General features: G+C 44.9%; 1 protein-coding gene across 1 annotated transcript; it reads right to left on the reverse strand.

Moving 5' to 3' along the window:
• Nucleotides 1-147: 147 nt before the first annotated feature.
• On the reverse strand, nt 148-20,704 carry GPR161 (G protein-coupled receptor 161). Its single transcript, XM_030583365.1, has 6 exons — nt 20,672-20,704; nt 17,474-17,885; nt 12,955-13,679; nt 9,630-9,734; nt 6,405-6,524; nt 148-3,493 (listed from the first exon to the last, which is right to left on the reverse strand). The coding sequence occupies exons 1-6, from the start codon at nt 20,691-20,693 to the stop codon at nt 3,234-3,236; spliced, it is 1,644 nt and encodes a 547-aa protein (XP_030439225.1). The 5' UTR covers nt 20,694-20,704; the 3' UTR covers nt 148-3,233.
• Between the last annotated feature and the right edge of the window lie 4,693 nt (nt 20,705-25,397).

Here is a 25,397-nt window from a genome sequence, read left to right on the forward strand (position 1 = left end):
CCCGCACACCTGCCCTGCACCCAACTCCCTTGCCCAAGCCCAGAGCCCCCTCCCACACCCTGAACACCTCATTTCTGGACTCACCCTGGAGCCCACAGCCCCTACCGCACCCCAACCCCAATTTTGTGAGTATTCATGGCTCGCCATGCAATTTCTATTCCCAGATGTGGCCTTGGGCCAAAAAGTTTGCCCACCCCTGCTCTATAGTAATGGATGAAAACACATGCCTAGCATGACACACCTAATTTGTTCCTGGCTGATTTGTATTATTTGAGGAATGAGAGGAGGACAAAAAGATGTTATATTTTTATGGAAATTATGACTCAAACTTTAAAGTTATTGGGTTAGATTCTGATCCCACTAACACTGGTGCAAATCTGCATTAACTCTATTGAAACCAATCAAGTTTCTTGACAGGGAATTAACTAAAAGTAGATTCTGTACCACTCAGTCTTTTTTTTTTTTAAGTTAGAAAACATATTTAATAAAAGGTTGTAAAACATGGTCTCAGGAAAACATCTCTGTAGGGCGTCAGACATTGCAATTTATACAAAGTAAGGACTTTCTGTCGCCCTGATCCAGGCAGGTACTTAAGCACATGAGTAGTCCCATGAAGTAAATGGAACTACTCCCATACTTAAAGGCATATGCTTAAGTGTCTTCCTATAGTGGGGCATTAGAGATTTTGAAAAGTTTTATTTGACTAAATAAGTACCACTTTGTATAAGGATGAACTACATGCATTTTGATTTGATAGCTGGCCATGATATTTGGAGCCATGCAGGGCCGTCCTTAGGCATACACAGCATACGCAGCTGCTGTGGGCACCGTGAAATTCGGGGCACCAAATTGCCCCAAATTTCACGGTGCCCTAGGCATCTGCGTGTTGCATACGCAGCAGCCCCAGCCCCAGTGACCAGCCATATCCCTCGGTCGGCATATAAGCAGGTGCAACTCCTCAGACCTTCAGGGGGGGCTGAATTTCGGTCAGTGTCTTGGTGGGTAAGGTGCTCTTTATGGAATGCTAACTATTTTGTGCTTTCATATGTGCTTGGAGGTTTTCCCACCATGCTTATGCCTTTGAGCCAAAATCTTGACAATTACTTCAACGCAACCTAATGGTGAGTACGAGTGAACCCAATCCATCCAAAGTATCCTATGGTTGCCCCTTTAACTCAGTCTCCTTGTTCCCTTTTCCCTCAATGGCATTTTGGTCAACTTGTTTTTCAAGGGTTACAAAATAAGTGGAACATTGAGAAATTGTTTCTAACAATTGGATGGGCCATTATACCATGTGTGTGTTCATATAGACAGCAATTAAAACAGCATCACCTATGAAAAGAAATCCAGTGGCCTAGCTTTCTCCCTGCATATTCATCTTACAGTGGCAATAATGACCTCGGTGCAGGGCATTTCCTGGCAATTGATGGGATTATAGATTCTTGGACATGTGCCCAGAGCTGTCAAAAGATAAATTTTATACATTGAAAAATTAAATAAAGTAAAATGAATGAGTGACTGGGGTCGCTAGGCTACTTTTCAGGCCATCAGCTTTTCACAATCCATTGTTATTAACGATTTCATTCCTGAATATTTTGTAACTATGCAAAACACCCCATTTCATGGATTGTAGAGGTCTCAAGTCAATAGTCCATCTTCATTCAACAACTCACGTTTAATTTCAAGCATAAACTTAATTCCCATTGATTTGAATGGGACATAAGTAAGTAGTTAAATTAGGCATGAGCTTATGAGCACTGCTGAATAGGGATGGATTTACGCATGTGCTTGAATGCTTTGTTGAACTGGAGCCAGAGAGAGCGGTGATCTAGTGGTTTAAGAATGGGATTGAGTTTCATGAAATCCAGAGATTTTACCCTCTGATATTCTGTCTATGGCTTTGGGTAAGTCACACACAGCCAAATTGTCACAAGAGCTCTGTAATTCTCAGGATTTAAGTGCCCAAACTGTAATGCCTTGTCCCTGATTTTCGGAGGTTTTGAGCACCTGCAGCTACCACGTGGGCACTCAAAAACGGAGTCACACAAAATGAGTGAGAACTTCTGGACAAACTTGGCCTTTCACTTTAATGCTTCAGCAAAAATGGGGATGATACTGCTTACCCACCTACCTGCCTCTTGGTGCTAGCGGGCTGAAAGGATTAATTCAAGTTTGTACAGCGCTTGGAACATGAGAAGTGCTATATAAGTGCTACATATTGTTATTTTAAGATTTAACGAGTTAAACTCCAAGAAATACTTGCACTGAGGTAGCTATTGCTTTGACAACACAAAAAGACATACTCCCTTGTAAAAATCCAACTCACAAAGCTTTTCTGTGTCGAAAGGATGAATCCTGTATAACGTCAATATTAAGTGGCAATACAGTTTTTATGTTCTATCTCATCCTTTTTAATCTTAGTGGCTGTACAATGCCTCTAAGTAAAAACAAAACAAGGAAAGCAAATCGTAATTCTCATTGAGAACTAAAAAACCCCAAACCAAATTGCATGTCCATCTTCTAAAACCATTTCTTTCTGCCATCTTTCCAGTGCTTGTCTGCCTCTAGCCATTATACATGTGAGAAGATGCATCTGCTCTCTGCAGTAAAACATTTGTCCAGTGGAATAAAAGGAATAAATATGGCCTCATATTTAATATTCCTACAACTGAACAGTCCAAAATATAATCCACCACCAAAGGTGGTCAGGACAGTAATTTGGATGAAAAGGATCCTGGAAATCTGAAAACTAGGCTCAGATTTTGTGCTTTAGTTAAATCCATGCTCCTGTCATTTTTTTACAGTTCTCCAAAATAACACTGTGTTTAAAGTTACCAGTAAGTAAAGCCATCAAATCTCCTCTTTTAGGGATTACACTGATAGCCCCATGGGTTAGAAAAAAAAATCTCTACAACACGATGTATAATGCTGCATGGGATTTTTTGTTTGTTTGTTTTGCTTTCCTATGAAATATCAGGAACTGGCCATTGAAGGATACTTGATCTGATGGACCAGTGCTGTATAATGGATAAAAACATTACACAAACACATCTACAGTATCCTGAACAGTAAGTAAATACTGTTCTAAAATGTAGATGTATGTATATAAAGACAAGTATTCAGGTATTTTCAAGGTTCTTGACTAAAATACTGAAGTTAAGCCATTCTGAATACTCTGCTTCTTTTAAAATAATTATTACTATACTGGGTCCTACTTAGTGGTTTCTTCTAGTTCAGTGCTCTTGTGAAATATTCCCTTCATCGATGCTCTGAAGCGGAAGTCTTTGGCCAGCCTGGGCTCTGCCACCACGCCGTGCACCCACATTGCCGCCTGGTACAGTCCGCAAAGGAAACAAAGATCCTGGTAAAGCATCTTCTCCAAATAAGCTGACTTTCACATCAGCTTCAATAGCTTTGGCTAAACTGGATGCATAACTGTCCAATGATTTATGGACTTCAGCTTTTACATGGAGAATGGAATTCTTTGCAGCTTCTAAAGAAAAAAAATTTAAAACAGAACAATTAACAATAATATACTATGGCTGTGCAAACATCTGATGGCAAATGTGTGATCATGTCTTCTACAAATGATTACTATTGCTATTAATAGTACTTTACGCTTCCACAGCATGTTTTGTTTAAGGATCTCAAAGCACACTATGAACACTAATCTTCACAATATCTTCATGTCAGGTAGGGAAATTATCCCCAAATTACAGATGGGAAAACTAAGGACTGATGAAGCAAAGCATTTAAGTGCATGCTTAACCTGATGTCAAATGGATTACCCACATGCTTACATGGGACTACATGCTAAACACTTTGCTAGATTGGGATGTAGGCACAGAAAAGGTTATTGGTCTGATCCTGCCAAAGCGCAAAACTTCCACTTATTACATCTGGCATAGAATTAGGTCCTATGGGAATTACATGACCGTGGGAAAGAAATAAGTGGCAGAGCCAGGAATAAAACTCATGAGTTCCAATTCCCAGCCCCTTGTATGCTAACCATTAGTTTTGCACACAAGGGGATTCTCAGTTTAGTTTAGACCAAAATTTTACATTTTGTTTACATAAAAAGGGGGACAACACAAGAAGTCACATAGCTCATGGTATGTTTTAAACTTGGTGAACACCAAACTTTGTATATACAGCAGAACCTCCCTCTTCTACACGTCACTGAGCTGCACAAAAAACTGGTAGCCTCCTCCTACCTCTCAGGAATCCATTTAAACAGCCTTGCAGAATTGCTATAAATGTCTGTGAGGCAACACACAAAAGCTACTTGGCTACCTTTTATCATCATGGGGCGGAGAGTGAACAAGTAATGATAATTGTCAAACAAGACCCCAAACCAACTCACCCTGAGGTGAATGTGTAAGTAGAATTTTGCTAAGATGATTTACAGAAGATGCTTCAGAAAAGCCTTCATATTAATAAGACTGCATTATTTTTGGCTAAATATACTCCAGTATGTGTGTACTGTAGAGTCTCAAATATTAATGCTAATAATAAAATCAAAGGTAATAACAAGTACACTGTGTGATGCATTGTGGCTGTTTTTATATTGTCCTCATTCACTTATGATTTAGTAAATTCAATCACTTGCAATTGGCCTCCTAGTTATTAGCCCAAATTAAAGAGGATCTGCTCAGATTAAATCAACCCTGCAATGTTCTAAAACCAGTCCCAGCAACATGTTGCTAGTATTGAGAACCAACATGTGAGCCTAACTAGAAAACAAAGTGATACCGATTTGTCTAGTTTCCCTGTCCCAGCTGAGACAAATGCAAGGAGCAAACAAACAGCATAAATGGAGAGAAATACATTCTCTCAGTTTAAAGAATTTAAAGTAACACAGCCAGGTAATGGACAGGAGAGATAGGAGGCAGGCAGTATATGGAGAAAATAAAAGCCTGGGAGGGCAGAAAAACATCAAGGTGGTAGATTCATTGTGGGGAAGAGAGGGGAGAAAATCCAGTGGGGAGTAGTAGACAATGTAAATGGATGAAACCCAAAGAAAGGCAGGGTCACATAAGGCTATTGTCCCTGCATGAATGAGGCCCATGTAGGGAAGCCTGGTTTCTGATCCTCAATCTAGACTGGAACTACCTATCAGAAGGAAGCCCTGTTATTAAGCTCTTCTATCCAAGGCGCTGACTATCCCTGAATAAAAAATAGTGTACCCCCAAATCAAGGGTTACTCATATTTTGAACTGGAAACTGCTATTATCTATGATCTCCAATGGTTTTGTCATAGTGCTGGGGGGAGGGAGGGGAAGTAGGTGCGCACACGCCTGACCACAGAGCACGCTAATGCTACACAGGGGAAGCCTGGGATAAGGTCAACACTGGGGTAAGGTCATCCAAGGACCTTACACCAATGAAGGATGGGTTATCCCTCTGCTCCATTCCGCCACGCCTCCTCCCCATCTGTGTTCCACCCCTGACACCCTCTCCATCCCTTTATGCTAACAGCACAAGGGTTGGCAGAGCTGGCTGGCTTTGCCAGCTTTCTGCAAACAATGAGTTCTCCAACACAGGGGAAATTTTCCACCGACTATCTCCACGCAGTTGAAGGCTTATACAGTGCAAAGTGGCCTTAGCTGTGCAGAGAATCCAGGCCCGTCTTTGAAATGCTGTACTCCTCGTGTAGGCCTTTGGTTTTAATTAACAAAGATAACGCAGGCTTTAGCAGAAATATATTATGCACCACTTTGGCTTACTGGTACACCCCAAGCTGCCTAGTATTCCCATAAGAATTTCATACAGTTCTGAAGAGCTCTCGATTGTCCCCTACATTGGATTGCTAAGGTGTGTTGCAAGAGCAGATACCGTTAAATCAAACCACACATCTGTCAGGGATTTCACATCGTGCTTACCTGAATAAGAAGAAAAGAAAGAGCAGATCTTAAAAGGAAGTGGATGGATGGCAGAAAGACAGTTGTAAAATATACCCTGCAAGTGAGTCCTGTCCAGCCTCACCTCCCTGGTTCCAGAAAACGTGCATTTCCCTCCCTTCCATCCACCTACCAACCAGCAGCATCAGGATGGAAAACAGCAGGCAGAAGCAGCTCAGATGGCATGGGAGCGTGTGTCCACACAGGTCGATGAGGTAACTAGTGGGAAGTCAGAGCAGGCGGCAGTGTTGAAAATGAGTGACCCAGCATTAAAGAGTGGGGTGAGCAGAAGTTGGGGCCTCTCAAGAGGTTGCGGAGGAATCAGCAGAAGGGAGGAAAGAGTCAGAACACCTATCAGAAGGGGAAGGATGAAGAGCCCAGGAGTGATACTTGTCCTCTGTGTTCTAAGGTCAAAGAAGGGGACAGCTATGCTCGGCAGCCACCATAAAGGTGCAGGGGGGTCATCCCAGGTGAGCAGCATTATAGTATCCACCCTAAACACACCTTTGATTTGCTCCACTTCGTCTTCGAATGTCACCGAACTCCTCCGTCGATAGGGATAAACGCAATGTGGGTGGTGAGCTCCATCCGAACTATAATCCTCAAGCAGCATCACATCTGTCCCTGAAATGCAGAAAATGTTTGGAAATAATAACAACCCGAGCAGACAAACCTAAAATTATTGGGGGAAATGAACTTTTGAGTTCATAGACTTGAGCGCCTCTCTTCAAAAATTGCCTAAAATATGCTGATGCATTATCACTCTGCATTCAACTGTGATGGGATTTCAGATAGGGCCAGGGCCAAGTTATTACCTAGTCTTCAGCTAACCAGAGACAGTTCCCTGCTTCTCCTGAGCAAGAGAAGGATTGTCTACAGATAGCATTATTCAACAACAGCTACTCCAAAATAACTATTTCTGAATAACATCATAGGTGGGCACACTTATTCTTCGAAAGTGGATCAAACTAAATAGGCACCTGTCCACACATGAAGTTCTTCTGGAATAGCTATTGCCTTTTACACTCACATGCTACCTAAATTAATTGTCAAGTGTGGACAAGCCCTTACAAACTAGCTGCTTGGGAGATAGACAGGCATGCCTACAGGAAGATCAGATTTCATACTCAGAATGGATGGCAAGCCAAGCTGGGGAATGTTCTGATCTCTCTAATTTGCCTTTGTTAACTAATTTTGCTTTTTTGTCACAAACATTATTCCTTAAGGAGAACACCTGGCTGACTGATCCTGTATTTTTTTTCTAATGAGTCATTCTACCACTTTATGGGTATTAATCTCATGAACACTATTTCATCTACCTGCGTTTCCTCCATATTATTTAGGTATAAAATAAAGTTTACCTGTCACTGTGTGGAGAACACTAAACTCAACGTCTGCCATGCTATCACATGAAGGGCCAAATTGTGGCCTGGCTCCTCACTCCAGTGCAGTTGTGGCTGAGTACAGACACTAAGAGTATGTCTTCACTGCAATTAGACATCCATGGCTGACCTGTGCCAGCTGACTCAGTATCATGGGGCACAGTCTGAAGGGCTGATTAACTGCGGTGTAGACATTCGGGCTTGGGCTGCAGCCTGAGCTCTGGGACCCTGCCACCATACAGGGTTCTAGAGCCCCAAATGTCCACCCTGCAGTTAATGAGCCCCTTAACCCAAGCTCCATGAGCCACAGTCAGCTGGCATGGGCCAACCATGGATTTTTAATTGCAGTGTAGGCATACCCTATGACAGTCAAAGAGGCATTCTGCCTCCCTAGCATAGAAGCAGACAGGCCGCCTCAGGGAGCGCTCAGGGAACATGCTGTGTCAGTGCTTCTTACAGCTGCTGCTGAAAGGCACAGCCTGTGCTCCCCTGCATGCTTGTGACACTTTACTTTTTGTACTCTGACGATGGATCAAAAGCTTCCTACAACAGCCATTCGATGCTTTGCAGCTTGTCCCAAATCATTCATTGGTCAAATTACATCCTCTGCAGACCATGGCTTTGTGCCCTCTCCACCCATGTGAGTTCATTTGATTCCTGGATTTATTCTTATAGCAACAGCCAGAGAGTCCAGGACCAATTTATAGCACACATCCATGATGAGTTCCATGAGACAAGCCACTGTCACATATTATACACCTGACCTTTACCAATGATTTATTTAGCAAACCTATTTTTTTTTTAAATGAAGGATGGTCCAGAATTGAACTGTGATATATAAATATTTCCATTCCATACTGTCAAATGCCTTCTCCAAATACTTGGTAATGAGAGAGTGATCTACCTTCCTCAGACCATATTAAATGAGTGGGATACTTTTAATGTTCTGTGGATCATCTGGGGTATTGACGTCAATGGTACAAGATGAAAGCCCTACTCCTTGGAAACTCAGCCAGCCTGCAATGGATGGGTAGAATTAGGAAGAGGACACTCTAGTCCTTGAGACAATATTTTAGCATATATTTTAAAAAATTCATTGAGTAAGGAAATTGGCCTTAATTCTTGCCCAGAAGTGGATCACTGTCTTTAAGTGATGTTAAGATAGTGTTTTGGCTGGATATGGGCGATCCTATATTATCTGCCTCATTAAATACTTGATCTGTAATGGGCATCCCTTGATCTTTTCTCTGTATACAATTCCTTTGGCTTGTACTATCTGAAAAGCCGGTCTTTTGTCATTCAGGATGTTCAGTGAAGTGGGATATTTCTCAATTCAAATTCTCTAAACCCTGGGGCTCCTAACAACTTATATATTTGATTTAATCAGCTGTGGAAGCCTCTGAATGCCTTTCTTCAAGGATGACAACACAGGATGCTATAAAGAGAAGAGTTTTCCATTACTCTTTATCACCTATAGCTGCACGTAAGCCAACAATTCACCTACAGAATTAGTGTAGTGCTGCCTTCATGAAAAATCCCACCTCCTTCACCCAGCCTCCTTCACCCACTCTCCCAGTCAGAGAGCAATGCAGGGCTGCAACTGTCAGAAGAGTGCTCTCTGGTGTCAGTAGAGCAGAAATGCTCTTTAAAATAAATTGCAGGTGGAGGTTTTGGAAAACTTCCCTCTGTTGGTAGTTAAAACCACAGCCCTCCTATCACCAGTGCTGGAAAATTACTGGCAGATCACCATACCGTTTTCTAGGCTACTGTTCAAGAGATCCGTGACAAAGATGGGAAGCTTCCATTCTATACAAGAGATTCTAGCATGGAGTGACCAAATGAAATCTCCTATAAGCAGGAAGTGAAGAGATCTATTTCTCCCGCAGTTTGCTTCTTAGCTCCTTGTGGGGCCAGGAAGATCACTGAAGAGGGAAGGAGAATAAAGGAATGGGACAAAAAGATTATCATGCTCCTAGGAAATATGCACTAGGGAAATAAATTATTATCCTAGGCTGAACAGTATTTTCATAGTAGACACTGGAAGATCAAAAATACAGAGCAGAAGCTAAGGCAGTTCTGCTCAGGGTACCATAGGACAATGGTTTTCAACCTTTTTTCATTTGCAAACCCCTAAAAAATGTCAAATGGCATTGCAGACACCTTTGGAAATCTTTGACATAGTCTGTGGACCCCCAGGGGTCTGCTAACCACAGGTTGAAAACCACTGCCATAGGAGACGCTTAATGTCCAAAAGATATCTGTACATAAATACAGACTGTTCACAGAATTCTGCAAGTAAGCCGCAGGTAAAATCTTTCTGTCTGAGAAAGGAAAACAACAGAGTTACCTGAATCCTGAGAGCAGCTGAAACCAGTGTCCCCTGTGCTGCTGCTCTGTCCTAAAGGCCGCCCACCTGCCATGAGAGCTGTGAGATGGGGAGATAGTCCCAGATCTGCAAAACAGTTTAATCATCACTGAGTTGTGCTCTGTATGATAGATCTATTGTAATGATAGCATCTTCAAATAACCACCACATCTGATTCCACCCTCCAGCTTTCCCAACTTTCCCTTTTCCCTATTTTTCCTGTGACAAGACAACAAAAACCACCCTCCATACCAAGCTGCCAAACCACCTGGATTTCCCATCTTGAAATATGATGTCACTAGCTGCCACATGCTCCTGGATTCTTTCCACATGGCAAGCCTGCTGTCTACCTCTCCCCAGCAATTTCCAAGTATGTGCAGTGTATCAGGAGAGCTAATTATATTTGAAATATATGCACTCAGGGCTGGAAAAACTTATCAGACAACCTCTAGCCAAAGGATTAAATCTAATAGCCAGAAATAGCTATAAAAGACAAGTGTATTGATGGGATAATAACTAGTGAGGGTTGGCTAACGAGCTAGTTTTCATCTTCTTTGCAACCCTCAGATGCTAGAAAGGGGGAAAACACTGGGATTCTTACTAAGGCACAGTCTTAGGATCCTGCTTGGGGGCTCCACATTTTCTATCAGCCTCTGGCTAGCAGGGGTCTGACAAACTGGAAGCTGCCCAGCCTACTCTTGCAGCTGGAAGGAGAAAGAAGTTTTCTGTCTTTTTTTCCCCAGCTATGCTTCCAATCCTTCCAGGGCCCATCTGTGAGAGCTATCTGGCTTGTGCAATGGGGATGGAGGTTTCTAATGCCCTCACCTTCCTTCCATGTTTTGCATTCTCTTTCCCCACTAATAATTCCAGAGCCTGCCTCTATATTTAGTTCTCCCAAGCAGTACCATGAAAGTGGAGATTTCAAAGAGTGCTGAATTAGCAATCATGAAAATGATCAGAATCTTGCTAATTTCACAGTGCTACAACATGGCAAAACTCTGAGTGGCAGTAAAGGCACTGGTGGTGCCTGTCTGCAGACTCAAGAAGACACTATTGCACTGGAATGGTTTCAGTACATTTACATGGCTTTCTTCACAACCAGAAGGACTAGGAACTTAATTGAAACAAACAAACAAACACTCACATTTTTTGAAGTCACTAGAAAAAACTGCCACTGGTGAGACACATGGATTTTTCAACCCCTGTACCTAGTTGACATATATCAGAACACTTAGTTCTAAGAAGTGGAGGGTTATTGCCAATGAGAGGGAGATGATGGACTTGCCCTAGCTAGAGAATTTAAAGCTTGGTGCCTAACATCCATAAACTCTTATTAGGTCGGGTCCAAAGCCCATTGAAATTAATGGAAAGATTCCCATTGATTTTGATGGGCTTTGGATCAGGCCCATCATCAGGAGAGGGAATGTTCTGCCTTTTTCGAAGCTGAATACAAATTTTACACTTGCAAAGAGTAATAAAATTTGTGTATCAAGAGCACATTTGTCTACCCTGCTATACCAAGCAAACATGACTGCTTGCCAGCTAAGACAGATTGGTCTAGCAGACTTCTGAGAACATAAAATACTTTTAACACTACGAAGCATTGGCAATTAGAGAAAAAAGAACAGGAGTACTTGTAAAAGCAGCAAACAGTCCTGTGGCACCTTAGAGACTAACAAATTTATTTGACCATGAACTTTCGTGGGCTACAGCCCACTTCATTGGATAGAGAGTGGTCCTAGGAATCTGAAAGATTTTCTCTGAGATTTTAATACAAAATTACTTTGGTGAAGAATGGAGTATATTATTTACCACCAACACCTGACTTGGTGTTGTTTGCTGTACAAAAATAAAAACAGTCCCTGTCCAATATAATTTACAATCTAAAAGACAGACCAGAAAAAGGATGTGATGGACTGGTAAATCTAGATATGGAGATCACAATTTTTGTGGGTTTTTTAAATTATAAACTTACTGCTTGGAGCCTGATGGAAGTAGATTTTTTAAGGGACTACCATTAATTTAAAACTTCCACTTCTGTCTGTACATGTTTTACCTTATATTGTTACAAGGAACACCTAGGATTATGGCAACCAAATGATATTAAAAGAAAAAATATTTTCTTTATATGTTTCTGTTTGTTCACTCCTAGCATTTGTCAGCAGTTTGTGTCTAGTCAGTTTCCCCTGCATGGTTGGTCAATTTCATACTGCGCCTACATTGCCCTTTCATACAGGGGGTGGTGTTTTTCCCCCTCTCTCATTCTCAAAAACAGACAGAATCATTTTAACTTTTCAAAATATTTTGACCTCAGGCCTAGACCAGGCCTAGAAAAGTTTAGCCCAATAGGTAAAAGTTTGGGATGTTATAATCAACTGAATACATGGTCTTAGAATGGTAAGTTTGAAGCAATGTTAACTATAGCTATTGTTACAGCTCCAGCTAAAATGACAACTTTAGCTAAGAAAAAGGCAATACCACTTGGCAAATATTTTTATGTTAAGCTGGAAACATTTATACTTTGCTCCTGAAAAATATACTAGGCCTGATTCTCCATTCTATGACACTGGTTTTATACCAGTGTAACTCCACTGAAGTCAACAAAGGGTATATCCAGACTACCTGTCGTATCGGCAGGTAGCAATCGATTTTTCAGGGATCGATATATCGCCTCTCATCTAGATGCGATATATCGATCCCCGAACACGCTTCTGTTGACTCTGGAACTCCACCGGAGTGAAAGACAGTAGCAGAGTCGACACGGGGAGCCACGGACGTTGATCCCGCGCCGTGAGGACCCAAGGTAAATCAATCTAAGATACTTCGACTTCAGCTACGCTATTCACATAGCTGAAGTTGCGCATCTTAGATCGATACCCCCGCCCTCTAGTGTAGACCAGCCCAGAGTTACACCATCATAAAACCAGGCAATGGAGTGGAGAATCAGACCCACTTAGTATATATAGTATATATAAGAATGCTCAGATTTGGATAATTTGACATTTTTGGGGGAGGGGAAATCATAGCAGGGGAGAAAGAAAATTATTTTTATTGGCCCAGGGTTAAATCTTCTCTGTCAGAGACAATTTAGCTGCATCAAGAAAGGGAGGTGAATTTCCATCAAAGGCAGGGAACTCATCACAAACTTTCCTGCAGATGGGAGATATAATTTGAAAAATGGTCCCTTGAGAGCTCTCACAAGCACATCATTAGTGAGTATTTGTACAGCCCTTGGAAGATGCCACATGAATGCAGATACTAAGTATCAGCCTCAAGGGAAGAATATTTTTTTATCTGTGTTTGTTACCTGTGATCCTATTGGAAATGCTGAATAATCTGGCTGTCCTATGACGCTGAACAAATGACTCCCGGTAATACCGGTCCCCAAAACACATTCCTAATAGTTCTTTGCGCACTGTTTTATTCCAGAGTCCATAAATCAGTGGATGGCAAATGGCACTTGAAAAAGATAACCATGTTGCTAATGTCTCCAGAGCAGGAGAAATGCTGTTTTTCCCCCAAAGTGCTTCTGACGTAATTACTACCATGTAGGGCCCCCATGTGATCACAAAAGCACCAATGACAACCAAGATGGTTATGAAAGCTTTGCACTGATTGGCTGAGTAGACAACCCCTTGGAAAGCATTCCTTCGACTGCCCGAAGAGGAGGTGGAGGTGCTAGAGTTCTTTCTCCCATTCCTCTGAGCGTCCTCCTCTACAATGACCACGCTACCGCAGTGAATCTTGCGCGCTTTAATCCTAGCCACGCGAAATATGAATCCGTAGCAAATCATCATAACCAGGAAGGGCAGCAAAGCGCACCAGATCTGCCAAAAGGCTGTGTAGCCTGCCTCCTTATGCCACGCAGCCACACACATCCATTTGAATTGATCGAACTCCAAGGAAGACCAGCCAAAGAGAGGAGGAAGGCAGCCAATGAGGGAGTGTAGCCACACGTAAACAAGAGCTACAACTGCTCTGTTTCCTGTGATCTTCATTGGATACACCATTGGATACAAGACAGCATAGTACCTGGGAAACACAAAAGGAGACACTAGTAGTATCAGAGAAAACTACAGTAAGCAAAGAACTAGGTTTACTGATTAAGATCCAACTCCCATAGGAGTCCAGGGAACGACTTCCTCACTTCCGCTCCCCAAACCTCAAATGGGGTTAGAGGGACACTTAAAAAAAAAATCATATTTCAAAAAATTACTTGTGGTCAAGAGCTCAAAAGTCAAGAACTGCCCAAGATCAAGCTGCATATGCAGCCTTAATTCTGCCTACTGATCATAAAAACATGAGAGTGGCCATACCGGGTCAGACCAATGGTCCACCTAGCGTCTTCCAACAGTGGCCAATGCCAGATGCTTCAGAGAGAATTAATCCTGGTGTGAATGCATTATTGTAATTATGTTTACAATTATACATGATTAAATACAGCTACTCAAATGCTATGTTATTATAGCATCAATTGATTTTTAACAATCTTAGAGGCATGTGCAGCATCTTGAAATATTAATTTAATTATATCTACCTTTCTATTTCACAATTTTAAATGTAATTGCAGGGAAAATGTATTATATTGGGAGGCAGTGTTGCCTGCTAGATAGAGCACTAGACAGAGACTCAGGGGACCAAGGTTTAGCTCTGCCACTGGCCTACTTGGTATCCTTGGGCATGTCACTTCACCTCTCTGTGTATCAGTTTCCCAATCTACAAAATGGGGATAATGATACTAACCTCTTTTGACTCCCTCCTGTGCTTCAAGATCTTCTGGTGAAAAGTGCTATCCAAGAGCTAGGTATTATTAATCACTATAATTGCAGCGGTTTCCAACCTTACCCCACGTTACAATAGAAAAAAGTCTGGAACCCGTAAGTGTTGACTTTTGGTTTTGCCAGCGGGTGCCCCATCCTGGCTCCGCCCCCTTCTCCAAGGCCCTGCCCCTACCCCACCTCTTCCTGCCCCATCCCTCAGACCCCTCGAATGCCTTCTTCTTGCCAACCCTCTCCCCTAAATGCCTCCCACCTGCTGCTCACTCCTTTCTGCCCCCTCCTGCCTTAAGGGCGAGTTGCCTGTGCTGGAGGGATGCTCTGCCAGTTTTGAGGGGAGGCTATTTTCTGCGTATTTATACACTTTCATGCTAGTTACTGAAAGTGCGTTTATCATTGGTATCTCCCCTACTTGATGTTTCCCAGTTCTTGCTCTCCACCTGTGTCCCGTTTCCCATCTCTCTCTCTCTGCTCCCCACCTCCGGATGGCTCTGTTTAGCGCCCACTCCCACCCACGCACTCAAAGCAGCTCTGTCTCCCCCTGGCCCCCCCTCCGCGGCCAGAAACTGCCTGCCCTAAGACAGAGAGAAATTTAATTCAACAGCCCAGCATAGAAATGGCCCATTCATTCATCCTGCTGTGTGGCTGCTGTATCACTCCAGCTCCTCCCAGTCCCCAGGGCTGCAGCCCACCCCCACTTTGAAGCTTGCTCACTGACTCCCTCACAAACTCTGCAACTTTTGTGGGAGGGGAATCACTGGTGGGACCATGGCCAAACGTGAGGGTGGGAGGGTTGCTTCCTCCACTGGGCTGCAGCAGCCCAGCAGACTGAAGCAAGATGAGCCTAGGTGTCCCAGCGTGAAGCAAGGCAGCTTCTCCTGACTTGAAGCCGATGGGGGGGTGTGGGGTGTGGATGCAAGAGAAGGAATTCCCTGGGAGCTGCAGGGGGTGTGTGTAGATCCAGGGGAAGGAAATCAATCCTTCCTGACATGGGGAGGAGGGGATGCTGATCTGGGGGGGGCGAGGGAGGAAGTTTATCTCTGGGAGGAAGAGCCCCTCAGGCAGGCTTGATCTGGGCAGCGGGGAGCGGGGGGGGGAGGGACAGTTTTGAGCTGGGCAAGTGTTACTTTGCCAGGCATGAGAGCTGGCCATGGAGAAGAGCCCACAGGGAGGATGCGGCTAGAAGTACGAGTGGTGTGTTGCCCCCTCCTGTCCCTCCACACACAGGGGAAGGGATGCGGAGCCCAGGACCTGGGTCAGAACCATAGGGGTTGGGAGCTCCCAGAGCCCACGCAGGAGGGATCCGGGCACAGGCAGGGTCCGGGCTGGAGGAGGCTGCTCATTTGCACCTGGGGCTGGGGCTGCAGTGAAGCCCCTCTCACCTTTGGCCACTGGCTGGACAGGTGGGGGAGGAGAAGGAGGAGGTGAGCTGCTAGCCCCAGCCCAAGTTCACTCATCAGACACAAGGGTAAACTTTTCTTAAAGGAGCCATGTCCTTTTGTTTGTCCCCCTGCCCAGCACTAAGGGGGTCCGCAGTTGGTTTCTCCTGGCTGGGGGGAGGGGGGCAGAGGTCCTGAGGGAGACACCAGAGAATGGCTGGCTCAGTCCTCAAGAACCCCCGCAGCCCTTACTCCCCCCAGTAGCCCCCTGGGGCCAGCCGAGAAGTTGCCCGCCTGTCTCCCCTCAGCCCGCTGCTGAGAGGCTGCCCACCCCTCGCAGCTAGCCCAGAAGCTTCCATGCCCTGACTGCTTGTCCCCCCAGTCCAGATCCCTCTGCCCTGAAAATTAAAAGGACTCACACATCTGCCTGCAGTGGGAGGTGGGAGCCCGCTGGGAGCTTCAGCAGCGGCAGGGGAAAGAGCTGATAGGTGGGGACTTCATGCCAAACAGCTGATTAGCGGCAGCCAGCCAAAGAGTTGATGAGGGCTGCTGCACATGCTAAATAGCTCATTGGTAGTTGCCAACAGCTGATCTCCCTGGTGGGTGCTAAGCACCCACTAATTTTTTTTCCAGCCCCAGAGCACCCACGGAGTCAGCGCCTATGCTGGAACCCCCCACCATCCATCTAGCCCAAAAGAAAAGGAGGGAGATCATGACTCCCAGGTTGAGAACCCATGTTATATTGTATTGTTTGAAAATAGTATGTAATTGTGTTCATGCAACCCTAACTCTGACTTTTTATTGCTTTACCATTGGAACTGTCACATTATCTTACCAAAACTTTTTAGATTGATAGATTTATAGATTCCAAGGCCAGAAGGGACCACTGTGTTCATCTACTTTGATCTTCTCTAGAACTTCCCCCAAATGAATTCCTAGAGCAGATATTCTAGAAAAAACAGCTAGTCTTGATTTTAAAATAGCCAGTGATGGAGAATCCACCACAACCTTGGTAACTTGTTCCAATGTTAATTACTCTCACTGTTCGAATTTTACACTTTCTTTCCAGCCTGAATTTGTCTAGCTTCAACTTTCAGCCATTGGATCATGTTATACTTTTCTCTGCTAGATTGAAGAGCCCGTTATTAAATACATGTTCCCCAGGTAGATCCTTATAAACTGTAATCAAATCATCCCTTAACCTTCTCTTTGTTAAACTAAACAGATTGAGCTCTTTGAGCATGTTTTCTAATCCTTTAGTTATTCTTGTGCTCTTCTCTGAACCCTCTCCAATTTATCAACATCATTTTAAATTGTGGGCACCAGAACTGGACACAGTATTCCACAGCGGTCACACCAGTGCCAAATACAGAGGTAAAATAACCACTCTACTCCTATTTGAGATTCCCGTGTGTGCACTGAAGGATTATATTAGCCCTTCTGGCTACAGCGTTGCCCTGGGAGCTCACGTTCAGCTGATTTTCCATCACAACTCCCAATCTTTTTCAGAGTCACTGCTTCCCAGGATCAAGTGCCCCATCCTATAAGTATGGCCTAGATTCTTTGTTCCTAGATGTATATATTTACACTTAGCTGTATTAAAACACATATTGTTTGTTTATGCCCAGTTTGGAATTAATCACTGCTATTCATAACAAAAAGAGGAGCTTACCGATCTATAGCAATGAGACCAAGAGTTAACATGCTGGCTGAGCTGATCAGCATATAGAGCAAGGCAGAAAAGTTGCACCAAACTACTCCAAAGATCCATTCCCGCCTGATGGAGCTGGTGACGACAAAAGGAAGCACCAGGACAGACAGAAGGAAGTTGGACAGTGTCAGACTGAACACAAACTTGTTACTCAGCGTAAGGAGGTAAGACTTCCGATAGAGGGTGACGACAATCACCAGATTGCCCAAGCAGATGAAAATAGCAATGATGATAATAGCAATTGACTCAGTGACTCTGATTGCCCTGTCTTCCTGCGCTGTGAGGTTTCTCAGGCCCTTCCCATTGCTGAGGGAGGAGTTGATGCTCATTGTCAGAGCGCACGTTGACAGAGCAGACAGTACATGCTGGTCAGCTGGAACAAGAAGAAAAACACATGAAAACATTCACCCAAACAATATCATATTTTCCATATCTACAGTATCTTTTATCTCAAGGCCCTTTACCAACATTAATCAAGCTTCACAACACCCATAGGAGGCACATAACCATTTTTAGATGGGGAAACTGAGGCCCAGAGCAGGGACCTGACTTTCCCAAGGTCACACACAAGTCAATGGCAGAGCCAAGCACAGAACCCAAGAACAGGGCTGACTGGAAAACAGGGGAGAAATTCTGCAAACATTTCATTTAATATTTTCCAGGAGTGGAAGGGGGGCATTATTTCAAACTTTTGACCAGTCCTACCCATGGGTTCTAACTCCCAGTCATCTATGCCAAAAAGCTCTTATGAAAAGAAACAATAATGGAGTAATAAATGGTCTTTGTTGATCTCTCTTTATGCAGGTGAGTTTGTGGTATTTTACTCTGGTCTGTGAAGCACTTGCTGGTGTCTCACAGAGAGTTGCCTAGTTACATGGCACGGGCTCCTCCTCATTAGCAGCTGCTAAATCACATTTTAAAAAAACAATCTAATAATAATAGAGTAAAACATTCTCCTAATATCACTTTTGCAATGACTGTGGTTGCCACAGGAATGTTCTTGTATTGCCAGTGAGCCGGGGGAGGTGGTCCTCTGTGTGACTGTCAATGGGAAATGTGTCCAAGAGGCAATTCCTTTGTCAAGATCTCATCTACGGTATGAAAATGTTTGAGAGCCCTTGACCTAAGGCTTTATCACTTCTCCCAGCTGACCAACACCATCTCTCCCTCAGGCGCCAAAAATATTGCTCCTGGTTCCCCTGAGAGCCACTGTGACCTCCCCTTATTGTCTCTGGCAGAGGTATTCCTGACTACTAATCCTTCATTCCAGAGGGCCTGCACCAACTCCTCTGGGTGCCTGATTAGTGGCATTTCCACAGCCGGCTGCCTCATGAGGCTGCTGATAGCACCCTCTGGCCTCAAAAGTAACACTCCTGCTTAATCACTTTCCCCCTGGCATGAGCATTGGTGCTTCCACTACTGGAGAAGATTTTTCTCTTTCCACAGCCCTGGAAAGGGAATTGGATGAACCTAATTTGCAGCCCTCTCACTGCTCTGTCAGTGAAGCCACACACATACTGAATCCCAAAATCCGGACCAAGAATTGAAAAAATAAAAAGGGAATGTCAAAAAAGGATTGGTTTCAAAGTCATGCAAACTTGGTGTAAGCATTTCTTGGGGACTGGTGACTCGCATGGGCTGGGTTTGGTTGGGACTCTGGCCATCCACCCTTCCCAGTTGGGCACAAATACCCAGAAAGTGTCCTATATCTCTGAGGTAGTTAGAGTTTAAAAGGGCACTGCCAACCTAAAAATCACATTTTTTCCAAATTTTCTTCCATGTGTTCCTAAGAAACCTTAATTTACTGACATTAAAAGAATTTTTAAAATCTCATTTACTTTTCACCACCTGAGAAGCTGATTGTTTACTGTTTGCATTTCATTTGGCACACACCATGAACATTTTGCATAAGATCCTGGCTGCTTTCGGCTACAACTCTATTGGTATAAAGCAGCCAAGAGCCAGCTTCCCTGGCTACTCAGGAAGGATCTCTCCTATGTAGGAGGATCCTTGGGTGGCACAGAGACATGGATGTGGTTTGAGCAGGAGTGTCCTGGCATCTCAGGGTATGGCTACACTTGAAACTTCAAAGCGCTGCTGTGGCAGCACTTTGAAGTGTGAATGTGGTCGCAGCGCCAGAGTTCTCCCAGCGCTACACGTACTCCACATCCTCTACGGGTGTAGCTTGCAGCACTGGGAGCTGTGCTCCCAGCGCTGTGGCACTGTTTACACTGAGGCTTTACAGCGCTGTATCTTGCAGTGCTCAGGGGGGTGTTTTTTCACACCCCTGAGCGCAAAAGTTGCAGCGCTGTAAAGCGCCAATGTAGCCATGGCCTCTGCAACCCTAGCTGTTGTAAGGATCCCTTTGTGCTTTTGGCAGCTGGCACAAATCAGAACAGCCTCCAGGCAATGCTAATTTACACCAGAGTGCTGGAATGATGAAGAACAACTCCAGGATCTGAGAAGTCCAATGGTAGATTAAAGTCACCTTTGCACATTCCCTCTTCAGCTGTGCAGAGCAGTCATCTGCCACAAACAAGGATTTTATCCTTTCTTTTTTGTTTATTACAAAGACAAGGTGGCTGAGGTAACATCTTTTATTGGACCAACTTCTGAGGGTGAGAGACAAGCTTTTGAGACACACAACACGCCTTGTTTCTCTAATATCCTGCGACCAACACAGCTATAACTACACTGCATACAACAATTATTATTATCATTTCACTTTCAGGTGCTCAAGCACTAGCACAATACTGCAATGGCTGAATTGCTAGCACTTTAAGAGGATATTTAAAACCTAACAAAAATCCATTTTCACTAGTTTTAAATGCCACAAAACCTTAAACTGATTTTAAAAAATATAAACCCTATATTGTTTGGTTCTAAACTACCCCAGTGAAATAAAATAACCATCCTTTTAAATGCAACAAGAATATCTAACTAACAAATTAAACATGCAGAATAATTTTAATTTGTAAAAGAGTTTTAAACATCATGGTAGTGTGAATGTAGAATGAATTATATTGTAAAAATAAGGCTGGATTACAGAAATGCTGTATGTTCCTTTAAGCAGAAATAAGGAATGTTGAAATATAGGGCTTGGCTACACTGGAGATTTGAAGCGCTGGTGGTGGGTTTACAGCGCTGCAACTTACTCACCGAACACACTTGCAAGGCACATACAGCGCTGCATCTCCCTTGCTGCAGCGCTGGCTGTACTCCTGCTCTGCCTGGGGTATAAGGATTGCAGCGCTGGTGATGCAGCACTGCTCCGCAAGTGTGGCCACCAAAAGCGCTGTTATTGGCCTCCGAGGTATTTGGAGGTATCCCAGAATGCCTGTTCAGCCACTCTGCTGTTTTGTTGTGAACTCCGGCTCCCGGAGCTGCTTATCTAAAAAACAAACACAGCTCCTGTTTGCTGGAGCAGAGGCAGGCAGGGGGATTCCTTTGGAATGTTCACAGTTTGCTTGAGGAGAGAAGCAACACGGCGGGGATGGGGAGGGGGGAGTCCATTTTGGAGCAGCTGCTTATCTGGTCTGAAGGCTATTTGCATTTAGTGAATAAGAGAGGGGTAGAGGAAGGGGTTGAAACTTTTAAAATGATTGAAGGTTGGTGTTGTGTATCTTCCAGTCCTTAGAACTTGCAAGGCAGGGAGCTGACACAGTGTCAGCTCCAAAAATCCACTCTCTCTGACTCTCCCACGCTCCCTGTCACACTCCACCCCACCTCCCTCTTTTGAAAAGCACGTTGCAGCCACTTGAATGCTGGGATAGCTACCCATAATGCACCACTCCCAACAGCGCTGCAAATGCTGCAAATGTGGCCACACTGCAGCGCTGGTAGCTGTCAGTGTGGCCACACTGCAGCGTTTTCCCTACACAGCTGTACGAAGACAGCTGTAACTACCAGCGCTGTACAGCTGTAAGTGTAGCCATACTCATAGTTGTCAAGAAGAGATACATTAAGGTACGAAACAATGGGTCCACTTAAGCCAATGGTGGGACATTAACAGGAGATCGGTAATAGTTAGTAAGGAAATAAGATATGCATGTCCAGCCCAGGTAAACATATCAGATTCTGTTTCCTTTTGTTATCTTGTGAAGTTCTCGCCCTTTTATCTGTATAAATAAGATCGTTTGTGTCTCGCATGGTGCTCACATTATCTGGGTGTATTAGCAAAGCACTTTACTAATAAACAGAGTGGTCTGATAAATTGTGAGTCCTGAATCTGACTTTGACAGTAGGATCCATCAATTAGTTTAAAACAATCCATTTGGAACACTCAGGGTATGTCTACACTACAGGATTATTCCAATTTTACATAAACCGGTTTTGTAAAAAAGATTGTATAAAGTCGAGTGCACGCAGCCACACTAAGCACATTAATTCGGCGGTGTGCGTCCATGTACCGAGGCTAGTGTCGATTTCCGGAGCACTGCACTGTGAGTAGCTATCCCGTAGCTATCCCATAGTTCCCGCAGTCTCCCCCGCCCATTGGAATTCTGGGTTAAGATCCCAATGCAAAAACAGTGTCACGGGTGATTCTGGGTAAATGTCGACATTCAATCTTTTCTCCGTGAAAGCAATGGCAGACAATCATTTCGCGCCCTTTTTCCCTGGATTGCCCTGGCAGACGCCATAGCATGGCAGCCCTGGAGCCCGTTTTGCCTTTTGTCACCGCCACCGTATGTGTACTGGATGCTGCTGACAGACGCGATACTGCAGTGCTACACAGCAGCATTCATTTGCCTTTGCAAGGTAGCAGAGACGGTTACCATCCCTCTTGCACCATCTGCCATGTCACTGTAAATTGGTGACGAGATGATGGTTATCAGTTGTTCTGTACAGTGGGCTGCTGTCATGGGTGCTCCTGGCTGGCCTCGCTGAGGTCAGCTGGGGGCGCATGGACAAAAATGGGAATGACTCCCCGGGGAGTCATTCCCTTCATGTTTTGTCTAAAAATAGAGTCAGTCCTACCTAGAATATGGGGCAAGTGTACTAGAGAACCAGAGAGAACAGCTGCTCTGTGTCAGAGCCCCAGAGATCCCGCAGAAATGATGAGCTGCATGCCATTCTAGAGGGTGCCCCTGCAACAACCCCACCCATTGCCTCCCTCCTCCCCCAACTCTCCTGGGCTACTGTGGCAGTGTCCCCCCATTTGTGTGATGAAGTAATAAAGAATGCAGGAATAAGAAACACTGACTTTTTAGTGAGATAAAATGAGGGGGAGCAAGCCTCCTGCTGCTATGATAGTCCAGACAGGACATTAAAGGGTGGGGGGGACAGGAGCCCAGAATCCCGCTGCTATGATAGTCCAGGCAGTACAGAATCTTTTCTTTAGACATGAAAGGGGCGGGGGGCGGGGGCGCTGATGGAGCTCAGCCTCCAGTTGCTATGATGAAGACGGTTACCAGCCGTTCTGTATCATCTGCCGGGAATGACCGGGAGTCATTCCCATTTTTACGCAGGCGCCCCAGGCCGACCTCACCAAGGTCAGCCAGGAGCACTCACGGGCTGATGATGACGATGGATAGCACTCATATTGTACAGTCTGCCACCGGGAAGGGGATGCTGGTGTTCAGCACTGCAGCACCCCATCTACCAGCAGCATGCAGTAGACATAGGGTGACATTGAAAAAAGGCGAGAAACTTTTTTTTTCTCTTTTCTTTTGGGAGGAGGGAAAGGGTTAAACCGATTTAACGCTGCACCCATCCACACAACGAGGCCCTTTATATCGATATAAAGGGCTCTTTAAACAGGTTTCTGTACTCCTCCTCAACGAGAGGAGTAGCGCTGAAATCGATATTACCATATCAGATTAGGGTTAGTGTGGCTGCAAATCGACGGTATTGGCCTCCAGGCAGTATCCCACAGTGCACCACTGTGACCGCTCTGGAAAGCAATCTGAACTCAGATGCATGGGCCAGGTAGACAGGAAAAGCCCCGCGAACTTTTGAATTGCATTTCCTGTTTGCCTAGCGTGGAGCTCTGATCAGCATGGGTGGCCATGCAGTCCCAAATCCAAAAAGAGCTCCAGCATGGACCGTACGGGATACTGGATCTGATCGCTGTATGGGGAGACAAATCTGTTCTATCAGAGCTCCATTACAGAAGACAAAATGCCAAAGCATTTGAAAAAAATCTCCAGGCTATGATACAGAGTCCACAGCACAGTGCTGTGTGGCAAGCATAACGGAAAGAATCAAATGGACGCTCATGCAGGATGGGACGGGGGACTGAGGACTCCAGCTATCCCATAGTCCCCGCAGTCTCCGAAAAGCATTTGCATTCTTGGCTGAGCTCCCAATGCCTGTAGGGTCAAACACATTGTCCGGGGTGGTTCAGGGTATATCTCATCAATTTACTCCTCCTCCCTCCCCGTGAAAGAAAAGGGGAAAAAATCATTTCTTGACTTTTTTCAGTGTCACTGTATGTCTACTGCATACTGCTGGTAGACGCGGTGCTGGGGCACTGAACAGCAGCATCCTCTCCCCTCCCTTCCCCAGTGGCAGACGGTACAGTGCAGTAGGACTGGGAGCTGTCCTCGTCATCATCCCGTGAGTGCTCCTGGCTGGCGTCAGGTGAGGTCGGCCGGGGGCACCCGGGTAAAAATAGGAATGACTCCCGGTTATTCCTGGCAGATAGTACAGAACGGCTGGTAACCGTCCTCATCATAGCAACTGGGGGCTGAATTCCATCAGCCCCCCTCCCCCTTTCATGTCTAAAGAAAAGATTCTGTACTGCCTGGAGTATCACAGCAGTGGGATGCTGGGCTCCTCTCCCCCCCACCCTTTAATGTCCTGCCTGGACTATCATAGCAGCGGGAGGCTGCCTCCCTCTCATTTTATCTCACTAAAAAGTCAGTGTTTCTTATTCCTGCATTCTTTATTACTTCATCACACAAATGGGGGGACCCTACAACGGTAGCCCAAAAGAGTTGGGGGAAGAGGGAAGCAACGGGTGGGGTTGTTGCAGGGGCACCCCCTAGAATGGCATGCAGCTCATCATTTCTGTGGGATCTGACACGGAGCAGCTGTGCTCTCTGATACACTGGTTCTCTAGTACACTTGCCCCATATTCTAGGCAGGACTGACTCTATTTTTAGATACAACATAAGGAGGGAATGACCCGGGGGGGGGGGTCATTCCCATTTTTGTCTTTGCACTCCCGGCCGACCTCAGCGAAGGTCAGCCAGGAGCACCCATGACAGCAGCAGACGGTACAGAACAACTGATAACCATCATCTCATCGCCAATTTACAATGGCACGGCAGATGGTATAGAACAACTGGTAACTGTCTCTGCTACCTTGCAAAGGAAAATGAATGCTGATGTGTAGCGCTGCAGCACTGCGTCTGTCAGCAGCATCCAGTACACATACGGTGACGGTGACAAAAGGCAAAACGGGTTCCATGGTTGCCATGCTATGGCGTCTGCCAGGGCAATCCAGGGAAAAAGGGCACAAAATGATTGTCTGCCGTTACTTTCACGGAGGAAAGCATGAGTGACGACATTTACCCAGAATCACCAGTGACACTGTTTTTGCACCATCATGCATTGGGGTCTGTCATAACATTTCTTCCCAGATCTGGACCTTAGCATCCAAAATATGGGTGTTAGCATGAAAACCTCCGAGCTTAGTTACCAGCTTGGACCTGGTATCGCTGCCACCAGCTAGGAATTATACAGTGCCTAGCTCACTGTGGTCTCCCCAAAACCTTCCCTGGGGACCCCCAGACTCAGATGCCTTGAGTCTTACAACAAAGAGAAATAACCCCCTCCCCTTGTTTCCTGGTTACTTCCTCCCAGACTCCCCTCCCTGGACGACCCTAGGAGATTCCCTGCTTCCAGTCCTGGAAACACAAGTACCGAGAGATCTAATCTC

The sequence above is a fragment of the Gopherus evgoodei genome, chromosome 1, assembly GCF_007399415.2.
Source record: "Gopherus evgoodei ecotype Sinaloan lineage chromosome 1, rGopEvg1_v1.p, whole genome shotgun sequence".
In the NCBI taxonomy this organism is placed as follows: Eukaryota; Metazoa; Chordata; order Testudines; family Testudinidae; genus Gopherus; species Gopherus evgoodei.

Bases quoted from the DNA above. Each gene is read 5' to 3' on its own strand.
- GPR161 (XM_030583365.1), bottom strand. From the start codon at position 20,693: ATGTGCCTTGCAAGTGTGTTCG. The intron at 17,886-20,671 runs GTGAGTAAGTTG...TTCTTGTTCCAG, and splicing joins GTGCCTTGCAAGTGTGTTCG to CTGACCAGCATGTACTGTCT. The intron at 6,525-9,629 runs GTAACTCTGTTG...TCTGCATTTCAG, and splicing joins CAGCTGCTCTCAGGATTCAG to GGACAGATGTGATGCTGCTT.